This window comes from Rhea americana, unplaced genomic scaffold (assembly GCF_003343005.1).
Source record: "Rhea americana isolate MKP2758 unplaced genomic scaffold, rheAme1 scaffold_17, whole genome shotgun sequence".
NCBI classification, from domain to species: Eukaryota; Metazoa; Chordata; class Aves; order Rheiformes; family Rheidae; genus Rhea; species Rhea americana.
In genome coordinates, this window is record NW_028185816.1 from 1,784,088 (window position 1) to 1,798,440 (window position 14,353).

The 14,353-nt window shown below is 35.5% G+C and overlaps 2 protein-coding genes across 5 annotated transcripts in view; both read right to left on the reverse strand.

Moving 5' to 3' along the window:
• Positions 1-1,433, reverse strand: part of LOC146598100 (uncharacterized) — a 59,032-nt gene extending 57,599 nt beyond the window's left edge. The window contains exon 1 of the mRNA XM_085300978.1: positions 1,326-1,433. Within this exon, the coding sequence (XP_085157104.1) occupies positions 1,326-1,433 (108 nt within the window). The remainder of the gene's footprint in view (positions 1-1,325) is intronic.
• Positions 1-14,353, reverse strand: part of HIPK3 (homeodomain interacting protein kinase 3) — a 413,563-nt gene that overhangs the window by 295,272 nt on the left and 103,938 nt on the right. For 3 of the 4 annotated variants that reach the window (XM_085300850.1, XM_085300849.1, XM_085300851.1), the window contains 8 exons: positions 13,608-13,729; positions 13,286-13,410; positions 13,023-13,184; positions 11,721-12,017; positions 10,673-10,813; positions 9,231-9,466; positions 8,806-8,933; positions 3,030-7,154 (listed from right to left, as the gene is read on the reverse strand). In XM_085300850.1, the coding sequence (XP_085156976.1) occupies positions 6,678-7,154; positions 8,806-8,933; positions 9,231-9,466; positions 10,673-10,813; positions 11,721-12,017; positions 13,023-13,184; positions 13,286-13,410; positions 13,608-13,729 (1,688 nt within the window). In that variant the 3' untranslated portion in view covers positions 3,030-6,677. Of the gene's footprint in view, positions 1-3,029; positions 7,155-8,805; positions 8,934-9,230; positions 9,467-10,672; positions 10,814-11,720; positions 12,018-13,022; positions 13,185-13,285; positions 13,411-13,607; positions 13,730-14,353 lie in introns of those variants that run through there. The other variant, XR_014895323.1, reaches the window with a different exon arrangement.

Sequence of the window (14,353 nt, forward strand, 5' to 3'; positions counted from 1 at the left end):
GGGCTGCCGCTCGAGCCGGCCGCTGCCGGCGCTGTTCAAACCTGGTCGCTTTCTGCGGGTGTAGCGACAGCCTGAGAACAAACGGGCTGGAAGATAGTGCTGGGGTCGACTGAAGGGGCAGCAGGTAGCCATTTCCTCAGCCGACCAGCGCGTGGACACACGGGTGTCTCTCTTCACCCACCTCTCCTACAGTCACTTGGTGACCCTCTCTGCCAAGCACATGTAGGCCGCCAGGGCGGAGGGGGAACCTTGAGGGATCAGAGGTTGGCCTCTGCGATGCTGGAGGGCACATCGGGAAACTGATGGGCTTAATAGCATGGATTAAGTAGTACTATCACAATAGTAAGATGAGTATCAGATAGGACCGCAGCAAGGGGCAGAAGTTGCCTCCATTGCAGTCAGACCAAACACTAAATCACATAGTTTTCTATAATTTAAATTCTTTATTCTTTAAATTCTAAATTCTTTTTCCCCCCAGCAGTTGTTCCTGAGTTCTCTTAGTTCCCGGAGATGGTAGGAGCTGGAAAAAAGTGAACATGGGCTCTGGCAGAATGTGCGCTCCAGAAAGTTGTTTCTGAAGGGGTACAAGCCTTGCTTGAAGCGCAGGAAAGCTGCCATCACTTCAGAGCAACATCAGCAGAACGCAGGATGAATCCTTTTCAGCAAAGTTTTACGGATCAAGTTTGAGGTAAAATAAGCCTCAGCATCGACTAGCCACTAGCAACTAGTTTTAAAACAGCTGCCCAGCTATTCACAGTATCTGTACTGCAACAGTGACCTGCAGTTACATATTTATCTAGTTTAGCACATTCAGAATGTTACAAATACTCAGACATTAATGTCCCCTTTGTGCTATTTTACTTGCTTTTTTCCTAAAATCACTAATTCATGCTACACCGAATTAGTTTCCACGTGACTACTAATAATTATCTACAAAGAAAAGATGGCAGTTTTRTGATTATTACAGTAAAATGGATAGCTTACTCATCATTCTGGTTCTTTAGGGCTAACGTTTAGTGCAGGGCCCTCTGGTGGTACCTTTTATAATCTATGTAAAAAAACATTGAATTACTTTCATTTTTTTTCCTGGCTTTTGTCGTAACTAGATCTTTACCATAGATACTACAGTAAGTTGATTTTTATTTTTTTCCTCGATCTAACTCTTAATCACTAGTCATSTTTTTTATTATACATTATGTAATTCAATCTTTAAATCATAAATCTCTAGCAGATTTGTTATTTCAAAGGATTAAAAAAAAATGCACATTTTCCAGAATGATTGGGAAATAGGATCCTTACACCTAGGAAATATCACTAAGTCTTACCAAGTAACCGTAGTTAACTACTTCCAAAACCAACCTTTTTGAATTCCATTTATCTTCATTATCCAGAAAAGTAATTTCAAGCTTCTGCGAGGATATCTGTGCATCCATACTTGATACTGAGACTTGTTTTCCTACATACATATTCTAGTGGGGTATGCACATGCTGCCTGTACTTGATATCAGGGACTTTTCTTTGCAAGCATTACGTGCATGTTGCCCATACACTCCCTTACAGGATTTCACAAATGGAATAGGGAAGTGCAGTATATCTATTTGTAACTCAGTTCCCCTCAGCTGTGGAATTCTTAATCCTAGAAAGTAGCCTATATGGTGGAAGGGATCTCTCATGATGGATAAAAGAATCAAGGTGCTTCATGTCAGTGAAAATCTACTCTTGTTGGCTAAGGAGCTTTCTTTTGTTGATTATTTCACCTGTGTGACCAGTATGGCTCTAGCTGGGAAAGAATAATATTATACTATGCAACATAACAATAAATCATCCACACTGAGACTGAAAAGCACATTTGCATGGACTCTTTGATCTTTGCGCAGAGCAACAGGTTGAGGACATCTGTGTGATCTTGGTTGAAATGAGGAATAAAACCCAGGTACAAAAAAGAATGGGAAGGAGCACAGGGGACACCTGACATTATCACTAATGGAAAGCAGGACTGGAAAGATTTCATGGACACCATACTCCCTAAGAAAGGCTCAGGTAGCCTTTCCTTGTTTATTAGATGCTTCCAAAAAATCAAGATTATAAAATACGTGAAGATATTGGCACTATTCTCTATGGGAAATGTGAGATACAGATATTACTATCAACATGCATTTAGAAGTCAACATGCGTAAGTCTAAATGTAAAGAATGAAAAGTAATGGAGGTGTTTTTTAAAAAAAGGAAGTAATAGAGGTGTCTGGAGAATTCAGACAAGGATTTATTCTCATGTATTCTAAGGGTTTAGTCAGATGGTATGACCTCCATGCATGGAAGAAAAAGCAACAGTAGAAAATCAGTAACAGCAGTGCCTTCTATTTAGCAAAGTAAAGCTTTCTGAAACATTTTGTTATCAAAGTCATTTACACTGTCAGTTTAATGTTCTACATTTCATTTATGACAGTACCTTTACTGTAGTTTTAAGCACAGAAACTATGCTGCTTCATAAATATGTGGACCTAATACCCTGCTTCTTGACAGGTTTTTAAACAGTAGATTTCAGTAAATACTGTAACTCAATGATAGAATTAGCACACTTGGCTGACTATAGTATAGGCAAATGTGTCTTCCATGGGAGTCAAGTCAACACCAGTTAGGCCATCTGGAGGCAGTGACAGCATGGGGCCACTCAGGGCTCTGCCATCTGCAGCAACAGGAGTCCCTTCCTGCTGTCCAGGCAGCAGTTGCCATAGGCTTGGTACAAGCTTCAGCAGCAACAATGTATCTGCTTGTATCTGGGCCAGATAATCTTTTCCTAAGGTTGTAAAAATGGGACATCCAGGACAAAGAACCTTCAGGTTTGCTGAAAATCTGCATTTAGTATAGCCATTCTCCTAATCAAGCTCTGGAAGTTACTAAAACTTAAATTTTCAGAAGGAAGAGAAGCTTAGTCAAATGATTACATCGCAATTTGAGACTTTGAACCCCTCATGTGAATTTGATCCAGCCTTGATTTGACATAACAAAAATAAAAGTCACCAAAAAATATCTGCTGCAATATATATTTTAATTCAAAGTGAATCTCGACAGTAATACACCATAAATTCTTATTTTGACACTCACCAAAATAGTCACCTGGAAAACCCGCTTTTTGTGACAAAGTACAGAAGGCTTGGTCACATTTAAATCACTGAGAACTAGAAAGAAATACTATCGCAAACTGTAAGAGACATTACATCCATAAAAAATTTCCCAGTCCTCATATTGTAATATTGCACAGTGCAATTGCTACATGGCAAACTAGTGTAGCATAGAAATCCAAAGCNAAAAAAAAAAAAAAAAAAAAAAAAAAAAAAAAAAAAAAAAAAAAAAAAAAAAAAAAAAAAAGGAATAAAAGCCACAAGTCTACAAATTGTTAAACAGTAACAGTTCAAACTTATTAATCAAGTCTATATCACTGGGTATTTCCAGAACAAATCTTCCTACAGCTTGCAGTGTGATTTAACTTTTACTTAACACAAACCAAATTAATTAGCAGTAAAAACAGAAGATTTTAAAATTAAAACAAAAAAGTTAATACAGTAGCATACTTGATCAATAAAACACCCTGAAGTTAAAAACTGAACACAAGAAATTCATATAAAATCTTGCAAATTAAAGTAATATGCAAATATGCAATTCTGTAGTCATGCAGTGTTTTATTTAAAAAAGGCATTAAAACAATCATATGTATAAATGTTTCTCTGAAGATGACTTTCCCCACACACACACACAGAAAAGGCCCTTTCCCTGAAAGCTTTTTTCTGCAGGTGGCCCTTGGACACTTGCTGTTACAAGAGTCTATTCTCTCAGAATGTATTGCAGGATTGGGGAAAAGTCATCCATTATTCAGAATTTAAGCTGGGGCAGAATCCCAAATATTTCATTCATTGAAATGCAAAYATTTCTAAAATTACAATATATAGGAAAAGCAGCAGATCTAATTTGGGGCACCATTTACAGCAACTTTTTTCTGCATATGATAGGATACTCTTGTGATATACAGATAATTGTGTCAATTTATCAAGCACATTTAGCTTAATACCTTAAGCACAGTAAAAAGAAAGCACAGTAAATACATTAGACAAATGAAGATCCCCATGGCCCCACAGAAAATGCAGTAATTTTTGTTATCACAATAAAAAATTCATTTACTCCATTTGCACTGGTGATTCTTGGTGTGTCCATTGCCTGCAATGGAGTAAGTACCAAATCAATTCCACACAAAGGAGTTAACAGAAAACAATCTGTTGGACCATATAGTACAAGTCTGAAGTGATAAGGTGGATATCCAATTTGAGCATTTTCTTGACTCCATATATTTAGGCTTCATGTATGTGTTGATAAGATCTCAAATTAATCAGGATACTCCTAGTTTCTAATGTATATTTTATATACACATTTATACTTGTAAAAAATGCATAGAGTTGATTACTAAAAACACTGAAACTTTTGGGAAAAGTTAGATTTCTTAATTTTCAGTGTGATTAAAAATGTTCTGCTGGTACTGTTTTTTAATGATCTAATACTGTTGTATTTTAGTTATTATTTAAAAAATAAATCAAATGTAGGCACATTTATTTCATTTAGACATTCATTAAATAAAACACTGCTTGTGTTAGTGGAGTAAAGAAAAAGTTTACCAGTTGTTAGCTTATTGACAGAGTTAAACTCAAATGCTTTGCACTCTTATTCCAGTCAACATTGTAAAGATTATATTCCAGATTTTTTGTTTTAAAAAAAGTTAAGTCAAGCCTGCAAGATGCAGCTTAAGTGTCTACACAATGCCAATATAAAAACATAAAAAAAATTAAGTTACATTGATACATCCACTTATATGCAGTGATGAGCTCAAAGTTAATGGAGATAAAATACTGATGCAAATAACACACCCCAAAAAACATATGCAATCATCTTCCATCATTTACAGTATAGTAGTTACGACACTCCAAACATGAAAACAAATTAAAAAAAAAAATCAAAACCTGGTTTCTATTTCATGTAATTAGACTTGTACAGAAATTAGAAGGCTAAGAAAGAACTAGTAAATCACCTAATTTCACAGCTATCTGAAGTGGCAATCATTATATAGCAGCTTATCTATGATACATTCAAGATAAATGATACAATTTATTACTTGCCCATAAGCTAAAACACAGCCTCAGTTTAACACCTTCTTTAAATCCCATCTCTACACTACAGTATACTTGAGGTCTATGAAAAAAGTAGCTACCTTTTATAGGAAATGGATGATTAAGTCTTTGGTGCTGCAAAAGCAACTTCATTTGAACAAAACAAAAAGACACACTTCCTAAGGAAAAAAAAAATGCAAAAGCATGTAATTTACGTCCCTGACGGAATGTATTAAATAAGCAAACACCCACAACAGGCTAAAACAAATACTATAATGTAAAAAGACTAAAATCTCTCCCATGCATAAATGAAAGATTGCACACAAAGAACTCGCATCTTTTCAAGCTTCAATAGTAAATATTCCACTACTATTTATTAAATACTGCATGGTTTGCTCAAACTAAGATGAAATCACATCATGAATCAATAAGCACTTTGCTTTTTTCTTTCATTATCTAGTCAAAGTCATGCCTACTGCACCTCTAAATATTTTATTATATCCAATTAAACAACTACTTTGAAAATAAACTACTTAGGTTGTATTGCAGTTCCATTTAACAGTATGAAATACTGTGTTGTGTGTCACTACTCAATAGCTACTGAATCAACTTTTCTTAAGCACTACTAAAATCTTTTCTTGAAGCTAGATCATTCTTGGGGGAGGGGGGGAGGGAGACAGCAAAACTCAGCTAGAGCAAAACAGTGCTGCCTTCCTGATATGGAAAAAACACCCAATACTAAAAATCATACCACACAAAACCCAAAATGAGCATTACTCTATCAAACAAAAACAAAAACAAAAAACAACAACAACAAAAAAAAACCCCACAAACAAAAAACAGAAAACCCCAAAAACAGCAGATCTGATTTTTTAAGTGCTGCAGTCCTCAACATTTATATATAAGTAATAACATTAACAACCTCAAATATTTAAGGCACTATGTGTGGGAACAGTTTACAATGCAGCTGAGATTATTAGGACAACAACATTTAAGAGCAACGTTTAGGCCTTTTTTTTTTTTTTGCCCATGCAAAAGACACATGCAATGTGAAGAACAACAGCTCAACTTTTAGATAAGTGACTCAACATTTAAACACCAAGATACATAATACAAACAATCTACTTCTACACTGTACTGCTGACATATGTGCATCTGTTGCTCTAATTCTGTACACTGAATGGCTTCCCAAATGTAGACGTGTCTTGCACTAGTTAGAAGGCAATTTTATAAAAAATAGCAGGAGCAAAATCAGATTTCTGCTCCCATAAGTCACCTGTCTAAAGTTACTATATAAGAAGATAACATGACCAAAGACAAGTTATACCAAATGTGCAAAACACATTAAAAGTGAGTTTGTTTTTTTTCTTTAAAGCTCAGAGTTGTTTAAATTGCACCCAAGTCTACATGATTCAAAAAAATAATTTTCCTGTTGTGCCATGGCTAATATTTAATAAATACCATGTTTCTTCTTAAATCAAACTTCTGTATCATTGAGCTTCCTCAACATACTGTACTTGAGTTCTCACATAAATGGATACTGGCTGAGTTTTGTTGGACTCAATGGAAATCCTGTGTAAGCAGGTGATGCTGCAATGTACGAATGCGGTGGAAAAATTGGTTTGTACTGAGTCTGATGAATGGTTGGGGAAGGTAAAAGACGGGGATTTATGCCAACTGGAACTTGGTGAACTAGACCACTGGGATGAGATATATTGTACGTTGGATGTTGTAATAAGGGTCTTGAGGTACATGGAGATGCAAGGAGGTGGGCAACGGGTGCAGCAGTACTAAGGGGTGCCGATGATGGATACTGAAGGATAGCAGGCTGTCCTCCCAGGTGTGTGCTTCCAGACAGATGCGCGTGCATGGTCGTGGGATTGGGACTTCCTTGTGGCAGCGAGAAAGCATGACCGGCAACACTCGCTGGGATGTAAGCCTGCTGTCTTCGATGACCATAGTTTCCATTCCACTCCTGTGGCCCAGATCCAAAGTGCTGAACCTGTCCACACACAGAAATGGACAGGTGTTAATATTGCAAAATATAAAGACAGTTTGAAAAATGGAATAATGCACTAAAACTAATTAACTTAAAATCAAGAGAAATATAGAGACAGGAATAATTAAATGCTTAAATTAAAAAAGGCTATTAGATAGTAGCACAGACAGGAAATCTTGACAGTAAGAGATGATAAATAGAACAAGTTATTTTAATGCTTTTGCAAAAAAAAGAAAAAAAGAAAGAAAGAAAGAAAAAGAAAGAAAAAAAAAAAGAAAAAAGGATAAAATGCCATGCTGGGCTGTTTTAACAGAAATACCATGTATCACATGAGCAAGGTGCTTATTCCACTCTACTCAGCACTGGCTTGGCATCAATTGGAAGTGCTGCATTCAGTTTGGGCACCATAATGAGGCACAAAGAGGACAAAGAGAAATTTTAGAGGAGAGCAGAAAAAATAATAAACGGATTGAAAAATATCTGAAACAACTAGGAAAAAGAAGTCTAGGCTTATGATCACAGAAAGATGTGATAACCATTAACAGTTATAAAGAGACAGACTAAAAATCAATTACTCCCATTAAATGTCACAGAGTTTAAACCACAAAGGTATCTACCACAGAAAGAAGGATCAGCATAATTTTTCAAATGAAAATAAAATTCTAATTTCTCCCAAGAGGATGAGGAACTGCAGTCCTTGAAGCAATTAAAATTCATACTATGCTGATCGTATGAAGGTTTGCTCAGAATTAAATCAATCCTTCTAACACAATCACACAAAAGGAGAGATCAGATCCTCCACCAAAATGTTTCTTTCAATCCAAACTATTCAAGCAATTATTGGTAAATGCACACTTACATTTAACATTTAACTTGCAATTAATATTCATAGTTACTCTGCAAGAACTATACAGACARGTACTGTTACATTAAATGTACCCTTGGATACCTAAAAGCTCCACACAGCCACAGCTCAAAATCGATTAATTAAAGGGACTTAAACCTAATCAATGCCATGTGTTAACTTCAGTTCTCAGCCACAGTAGATACATCTGCTACACTGATGGATAATAATAATAAAAGTGGCTTTTAAATTAGCTTTGGGTGTCTTCTTGCAATGGATAGAATACAATAGAGTACAATACTCCACCCAACCTCAATATCCAACAGGCAGGGGAAGAACAAATTAGGTATGTTAATCTTTATTTCAACTCAGGATACTCTCAGACTAGGAGTATTTTCACACAGACGTATCCATGGGATTTCCAAACACTTTGCACTGCTAACCGAGACTGAAATATAGCCTCAGTTTCCAACTACATTATGCATTTTAGCATTTGGATATAGGAAAAAAAAATACGCTAGCATTTATTCTATTTTGCCTTGTGCTTTGATTTAGGTGTTGACAATTTTTTTCAGGATAACTTTTTTTTTTAAACAAATATAGCCAGCTGCTTTAAGAAAATGTTAAAAAATGAAAGATACATATGACTTGCCCAATAAATTGAAGTCCACTTTTCAAGATTTGAACACGTCTGCAATCAAGTTGTTGAGAACCTGCAGTTGCCATTTACACCAATTAAAATTGTAGTGTTCAGCACATTTGGAACCAAGATAGTAATAATATTTCTTAGATATTAATAATTACACATACCTGACTGAAGTTTATATGTTGCTGATGTAATGCTGATGTCAATTTTCGCTGACGGTTTCCCATAATAGAAGACTGGTTTATTCTTCCCAGGACAGACCGACCCTTTTTCAGTGGCTGGCACCTAGTATCTTCCAAGATATAAATGAGAAATGTTATGCTTTTCTTGTCATTATTCTCTTCTAACAATCTAAAGGCAAAATTTCATTTGCTTCAGCTGCTACTAGATGGAATTTACAAAGTGAAAACTAGTCAAATAATAGAATAATTACAGTTAGAAAACAGAACTCAATTTATAAGTGTTTATTTACAGCTCAATAGATACATGTGTAAATCAAAATCTTCATACATATGGCTATTGAATAAATTATTCAAATTTCTATTCTGTCTGTTGTTATAGTAAGGAAAACTCATCTGGACTAACTTACCTGTATTCACCACCTGTTCATCAAGATGTAATCTGTTTTCAAGTCTCATTGGTGGCACCACCACCGTGCAAACAGCTGATTTGGTTTCGGAGTTAACTGACGCTCTTGTTTCTGTATTTTTATTGGTGTTAGCTACAAAGCCATTTTCCACAAATGGGCTGTCATGTCCCGAAGAGTCCGAAGTTGGGGAACCATCTACAGTATCGCATCCACTCTCCTGTTCATCATCTGACATGCTATCAAAACATAAAAGTATTGCATAACAAATGCATTTTCATAATATAAATGCATTTTTGGTAAAATACTACATAAAATTTATAGAAATAAAACAACTCAAAGGCAGTTAAAAACATTGCATTTTACTTATGCAAGCATAGGCATTCAAATGGCAGTTGAATATTCAAACTTATTCTGCCCACAAATTCTCTGGTTCAGAGAAAGACAGAAATAACTTTTATAGAAAGATTTGGATATGTAACTTGCATTTTTTTTTTTGTTAATATAGCTTTCTTGTAAACTACCTAAAATTTACATTTTCAGACAGAGTAAAGGGTTGAAGATGGTTCAGGAAGAAACAAAACTAAAACATGACGGTCTCCTTATGCTTATTTTACTGGCAAAAGAGAACACACTGAAATAATTTCCTTCTAAAATTCAGCCCCATCTCAGAGTTTGTGGAAAGCTCTCTCCTGGATCAGTCATATTCACAGTCAGCTACAGAAAGCTCAGGATGTTTTCTGCGCAATAGCATACTGTTCTTTGTCATCTGCACATCAATCAGTAGGAGCTAAACTCAATCTTATCGACTGAAAAATTAGGTCTCTTTTACACGCCTCTAGAGAGCGCTGCATGTGCACAACTGACAGATTCTCCTTCACAGATTTTAGATTAAGGAAACAAATGAAGGCCTACTTTTATAGGGTGGCAATTTTGGCCTCTGCAGTCTGTGAAATGCATGTTGATCAGGTGGTACAAATCCATTTATTCTACCACTGCTTTTACTAAAGCAACTGGAAGGGGGAAAGAAGTGGAGAAACCAACTTACAGTAACAGCCTTTTCTACAGTTTATTGAAGCCAAGTTATTCTGGTAACTTCTAATCTGCTGCATCCTACTTTGCTTATTTAATTTTGCAAGATTTTTATTCTAAAGAAGTTATGTGCAGTATATTTCTATTTTGAATATAATTACATTTTCAAGAAAGTGAAGAGGCTCTAATAGGAATACTTAAAGAACTAGGTTGTGCAGTTATAGGTCACTAATATATTTTTAATATATAATTCAGCCTCTACCATAAAGTATTAACACAACTACAACTATTGGTGACCAGATGGCGATATCCTAAACATTTCAAGATTCCTATTAAAACCAAGCCTATGGTAAACTAGGATTTTTTAATATTATTATTTTTTTCAAAAAACTGAAAAGAGCTCAACTTTTTACCTATTGGATCTCTTGCAAGGGGATGGACTAGACTGTCCCGAGGAGCTAGTACTCAAAGTGCTATCAGGACTGCTTAGAGAACATACGCGGTCAATATTCAGCGTGTGCTGGCAAGCTTCACAGTCAAGGCTTCCTTTGCACCTACCACAAAGAAAAGAAAGTGAACATGCATACAATCTTTCATTTGTTCTTGCTACACACCATTGACTTAGGTGTAATTAAGGATAAAAAAGGGTCAAATATAAGAAAAGGTCTCTTAAATGTAGAAGGTTAGCCAATTTCTTGTTTTTTTTCTAATTCAAAACAGATTTCAAACTATTTCAGAGTTCTTTTGAAGTTTTTAGACTAAGGGTGTATTTTTTTTGAAACTTACTAAATGAATAAATGTATTACTGAAATGATACCAGAAGAAGTTTCTACTGCAAATAAAGATCAAAGCCTTTAAACATTTGACAAAGTTTGGATTTAAAATGCAGGTTCCTGTAGTTCAGGATCATTAGGAGTGAAAATGAATTCAAACGTTAACTTTTCTTTTAAAGTGATGTACGTTTCTTTGACAACTTAGTGAAGGAAAAATCCTTTTGGGGACCATGCCCAGCATCTGCTTTTGCACTCAAATGTCCACCTTATAGTACAGTTAAAGTATTTGTTACCCATATATATGTAAAATTATCTATTATATGCTACTGCTAGACCAATAAAATTGTTTACATCATTTAAAACAAAAAAACAGAACATTAACATTTAACATATAAATAGAGTATGCTAGTATTAAGGAAAAATCATGTTGGATCTAGAAGTATTCTGTTTTTAAAAAAATCTGTTATAAAAGACCAGTAAGTATGTTTCCTGTTGTAAATGCCTAACTTGCATAGATTAATAAGGTAGAATTTTGAAAGAACTATTTACTTCCAAATAATATATTGCTACAGAATTAACTTTTTAAATGAAATGTGATTAGAAATACTTTGATTAAATACAGTAGCTGCAATAAGACATGCAGCTATGTTTAAATAACATTTCAATAAAAGTAGGCATTGATTCTTACTCTCTCAGTGCATGTGTTCGTCCTACGTCATCTTCATCTGTGTCACTGCTAATGGTGATCACACTGACTGCCGGGCTTGGGGAACCAGCAATGATGATAGCCTGACGCTGTTTGCTTGAAAGAGATGAATCAGGGTCCAGCCTGACTGATGGTTCGCAGTAGTTACTTTCCCGTCCTTCTGAGTGATGATTGTCCTGTGCTTCTATACAACTTAGTCTCTTTACAGCCTTCAGGTTAATTATCTTTGGAGATATAAATGCTGCATTTTGGATATTGGTATTTTGYAATGCATTGCTTCTGTGAAGAAAATGTATCATTTACCATTTAGTGAAACTTTGCCAACAGACCTGGAAACTGTACTATTTTTCAACAAAAAGACAATGTAGGTTAATACAACAATTTTCTAAACAGATAAAAAGAAAACCATAGAATAGTAAACACAGTGGTAAATACTTAGTAGATATGACTTCAGACATTAAAAACATTTTCCAGAAATATGCTAATAAGAAGCTACATTGTTGCATCCAGAATGAGTAAAATCTAAGATAGAATTTTGCAACAAATTTGAACACAATACATGGAAAGCATCATTTTCTTATATAGGAAAACTGCTTGGAAAACACCACCCCCCATCACCTCAAATCAAAACAACAAAAAAACCCTAGTCAAATTTCCTGAAAAGATTCTCCAGTGAATCTCCATGAAAACAGAAGTTCATTTTATTTGGATGAAATCCTGCCTTAACAGAAATCTGCTGTAATCACTATTTGTAACCTGTGTTTTTTCCTTTATTTAACATCCCTCACCTTTGCAAATAATTTGTATAGCAATGAGGCATATTTTCTTCAGCAAGCAGAAAGAGTATTTTTGGCTACCAATGAAAGAAAGACTATTCTTACGACTATCCTAAGGCATATGCAACCCTATTATATAATATCTCTTTATTTTTAGTTCTCTAAACTTGATACACCCTCATGCATGTAAGCTTAGGAATATCTCATTAGAACTACCTCATTATATTCATATACCTTTCCAAAGGCAACAAAGACAACTTTGCTATGATCACAGGCACAAATTAATCAGAGGGAACTAGGTGCTTTTGCTATGTGGAAATACTTTTTTTCATCTATTTTGTTTTACTAAAATAGCATTGAAAAAAATAGAACAGAAAGACTAATTTCCCCAAAAGACAATTTAATTACAGTTGTTGCTAACACACACACCAATTTTATAGAATATTCCCCTGCCTACTGAACAGCAATTATCTTTGAATCTTGTGAATGTTAGAAGTGTTTTACCAACCTGTTCTGACACAGTTTATTTCTCTTGGTAGCTGCAGGCTGAGGCCAGACAACATGTGCAATGCCCACACTAATTGGCTGAGGGGCAGACAAGGTTATTTGATGTGTTAAAAGAGGCTGTGGCATCACTGAATTGTAATGGGTGCCCTGGGTAATCATCTTCCTGAGGAGAAATAAAGGAAGTTTTACACTGCAAGTCATTTAAATTGCATCCACAGAGTTTRTTAAACCATTAGGGTATTACATAAAAATATGTGGACTTACCCCCAGTCTCCAAGCCTTTGTGGGCCAGCCACAGGATCAGAGGCTAAAGAAGTAGCAGGAGCTGCCACTGGTGCTACTTGCTGCCACGCAGGAACCAGTATTTGCTGGGTCTGATTCGACCATGTCTGTTGTGAAGCAGAGCACATTTCATGATGCAGTGAATGCCTGCATTTGTTTTAGCGGCTTGTGGTTCAGCACAAATACAAAAGAGTGACTGCACACAAAACAGCTATTGCAAACAGTAGTATGCCCTGATTACAGGGCATATTTCCACTAAAAATCTAACTATTTAGTAAATACTTTCTGTTTAAAGTAAACCAACCTGAGAAAGGATTCCTGCTCGAATCTGCAGTGGCTGAATTGCATGGGCTTGGGTCACCAATGGAACTGCATTGTCCACCCTCAGGGAGAAACTTGTGGGCTTGCTATGGTTTGTAGGAATTCCTATCAGGAAGGACAACACATGCACAAGCTTTAAGCAAAACATAATTCCTGCATAATTTCTGAGCAAAATGCAAACTTTAAGAATAAACTGAAAACATTTAAATAACATTTCTTGATGTATTTATTATCTAACTATCAATAATGTAGACCTTTCAAGTCAAATAAATCAATGTAACATCTAGAAGATTTTTGTGCTATTACTTATCTGTACAGATGTTCGAYGCTGTACTCTCCAGAAATAACTGCAAATAGCTACAACTTGAAAACAGAGTAGTAGAAAGCAGAATAACTTTGGCAGAAGCTTTTGCAAAGCTAAGCATTTTACTCTTCATCACAAGTTACATTAAAAAATATGAGCTGAATATAAGCTGAAACCCTTTCCTAGCTCTTTCAGTAGGCAAAGCCACATGCATAATGTCCCCTATTGTTAGTGATGTCTCTCTTGAGAGGAAACAACGCAAAATTTTGTGTGTACCACCAAATCTTTTCAATGGAATCCATAATCCTCTCCCTCCCTTTATGAAAATAATGCAAACTGTTGCACAGCTGGAATATTACAGCAAGAGCATAATAGGAAAAAAAAATGCAGCTCATTCTGTACATGGATTTTGCTATTTCCACTGG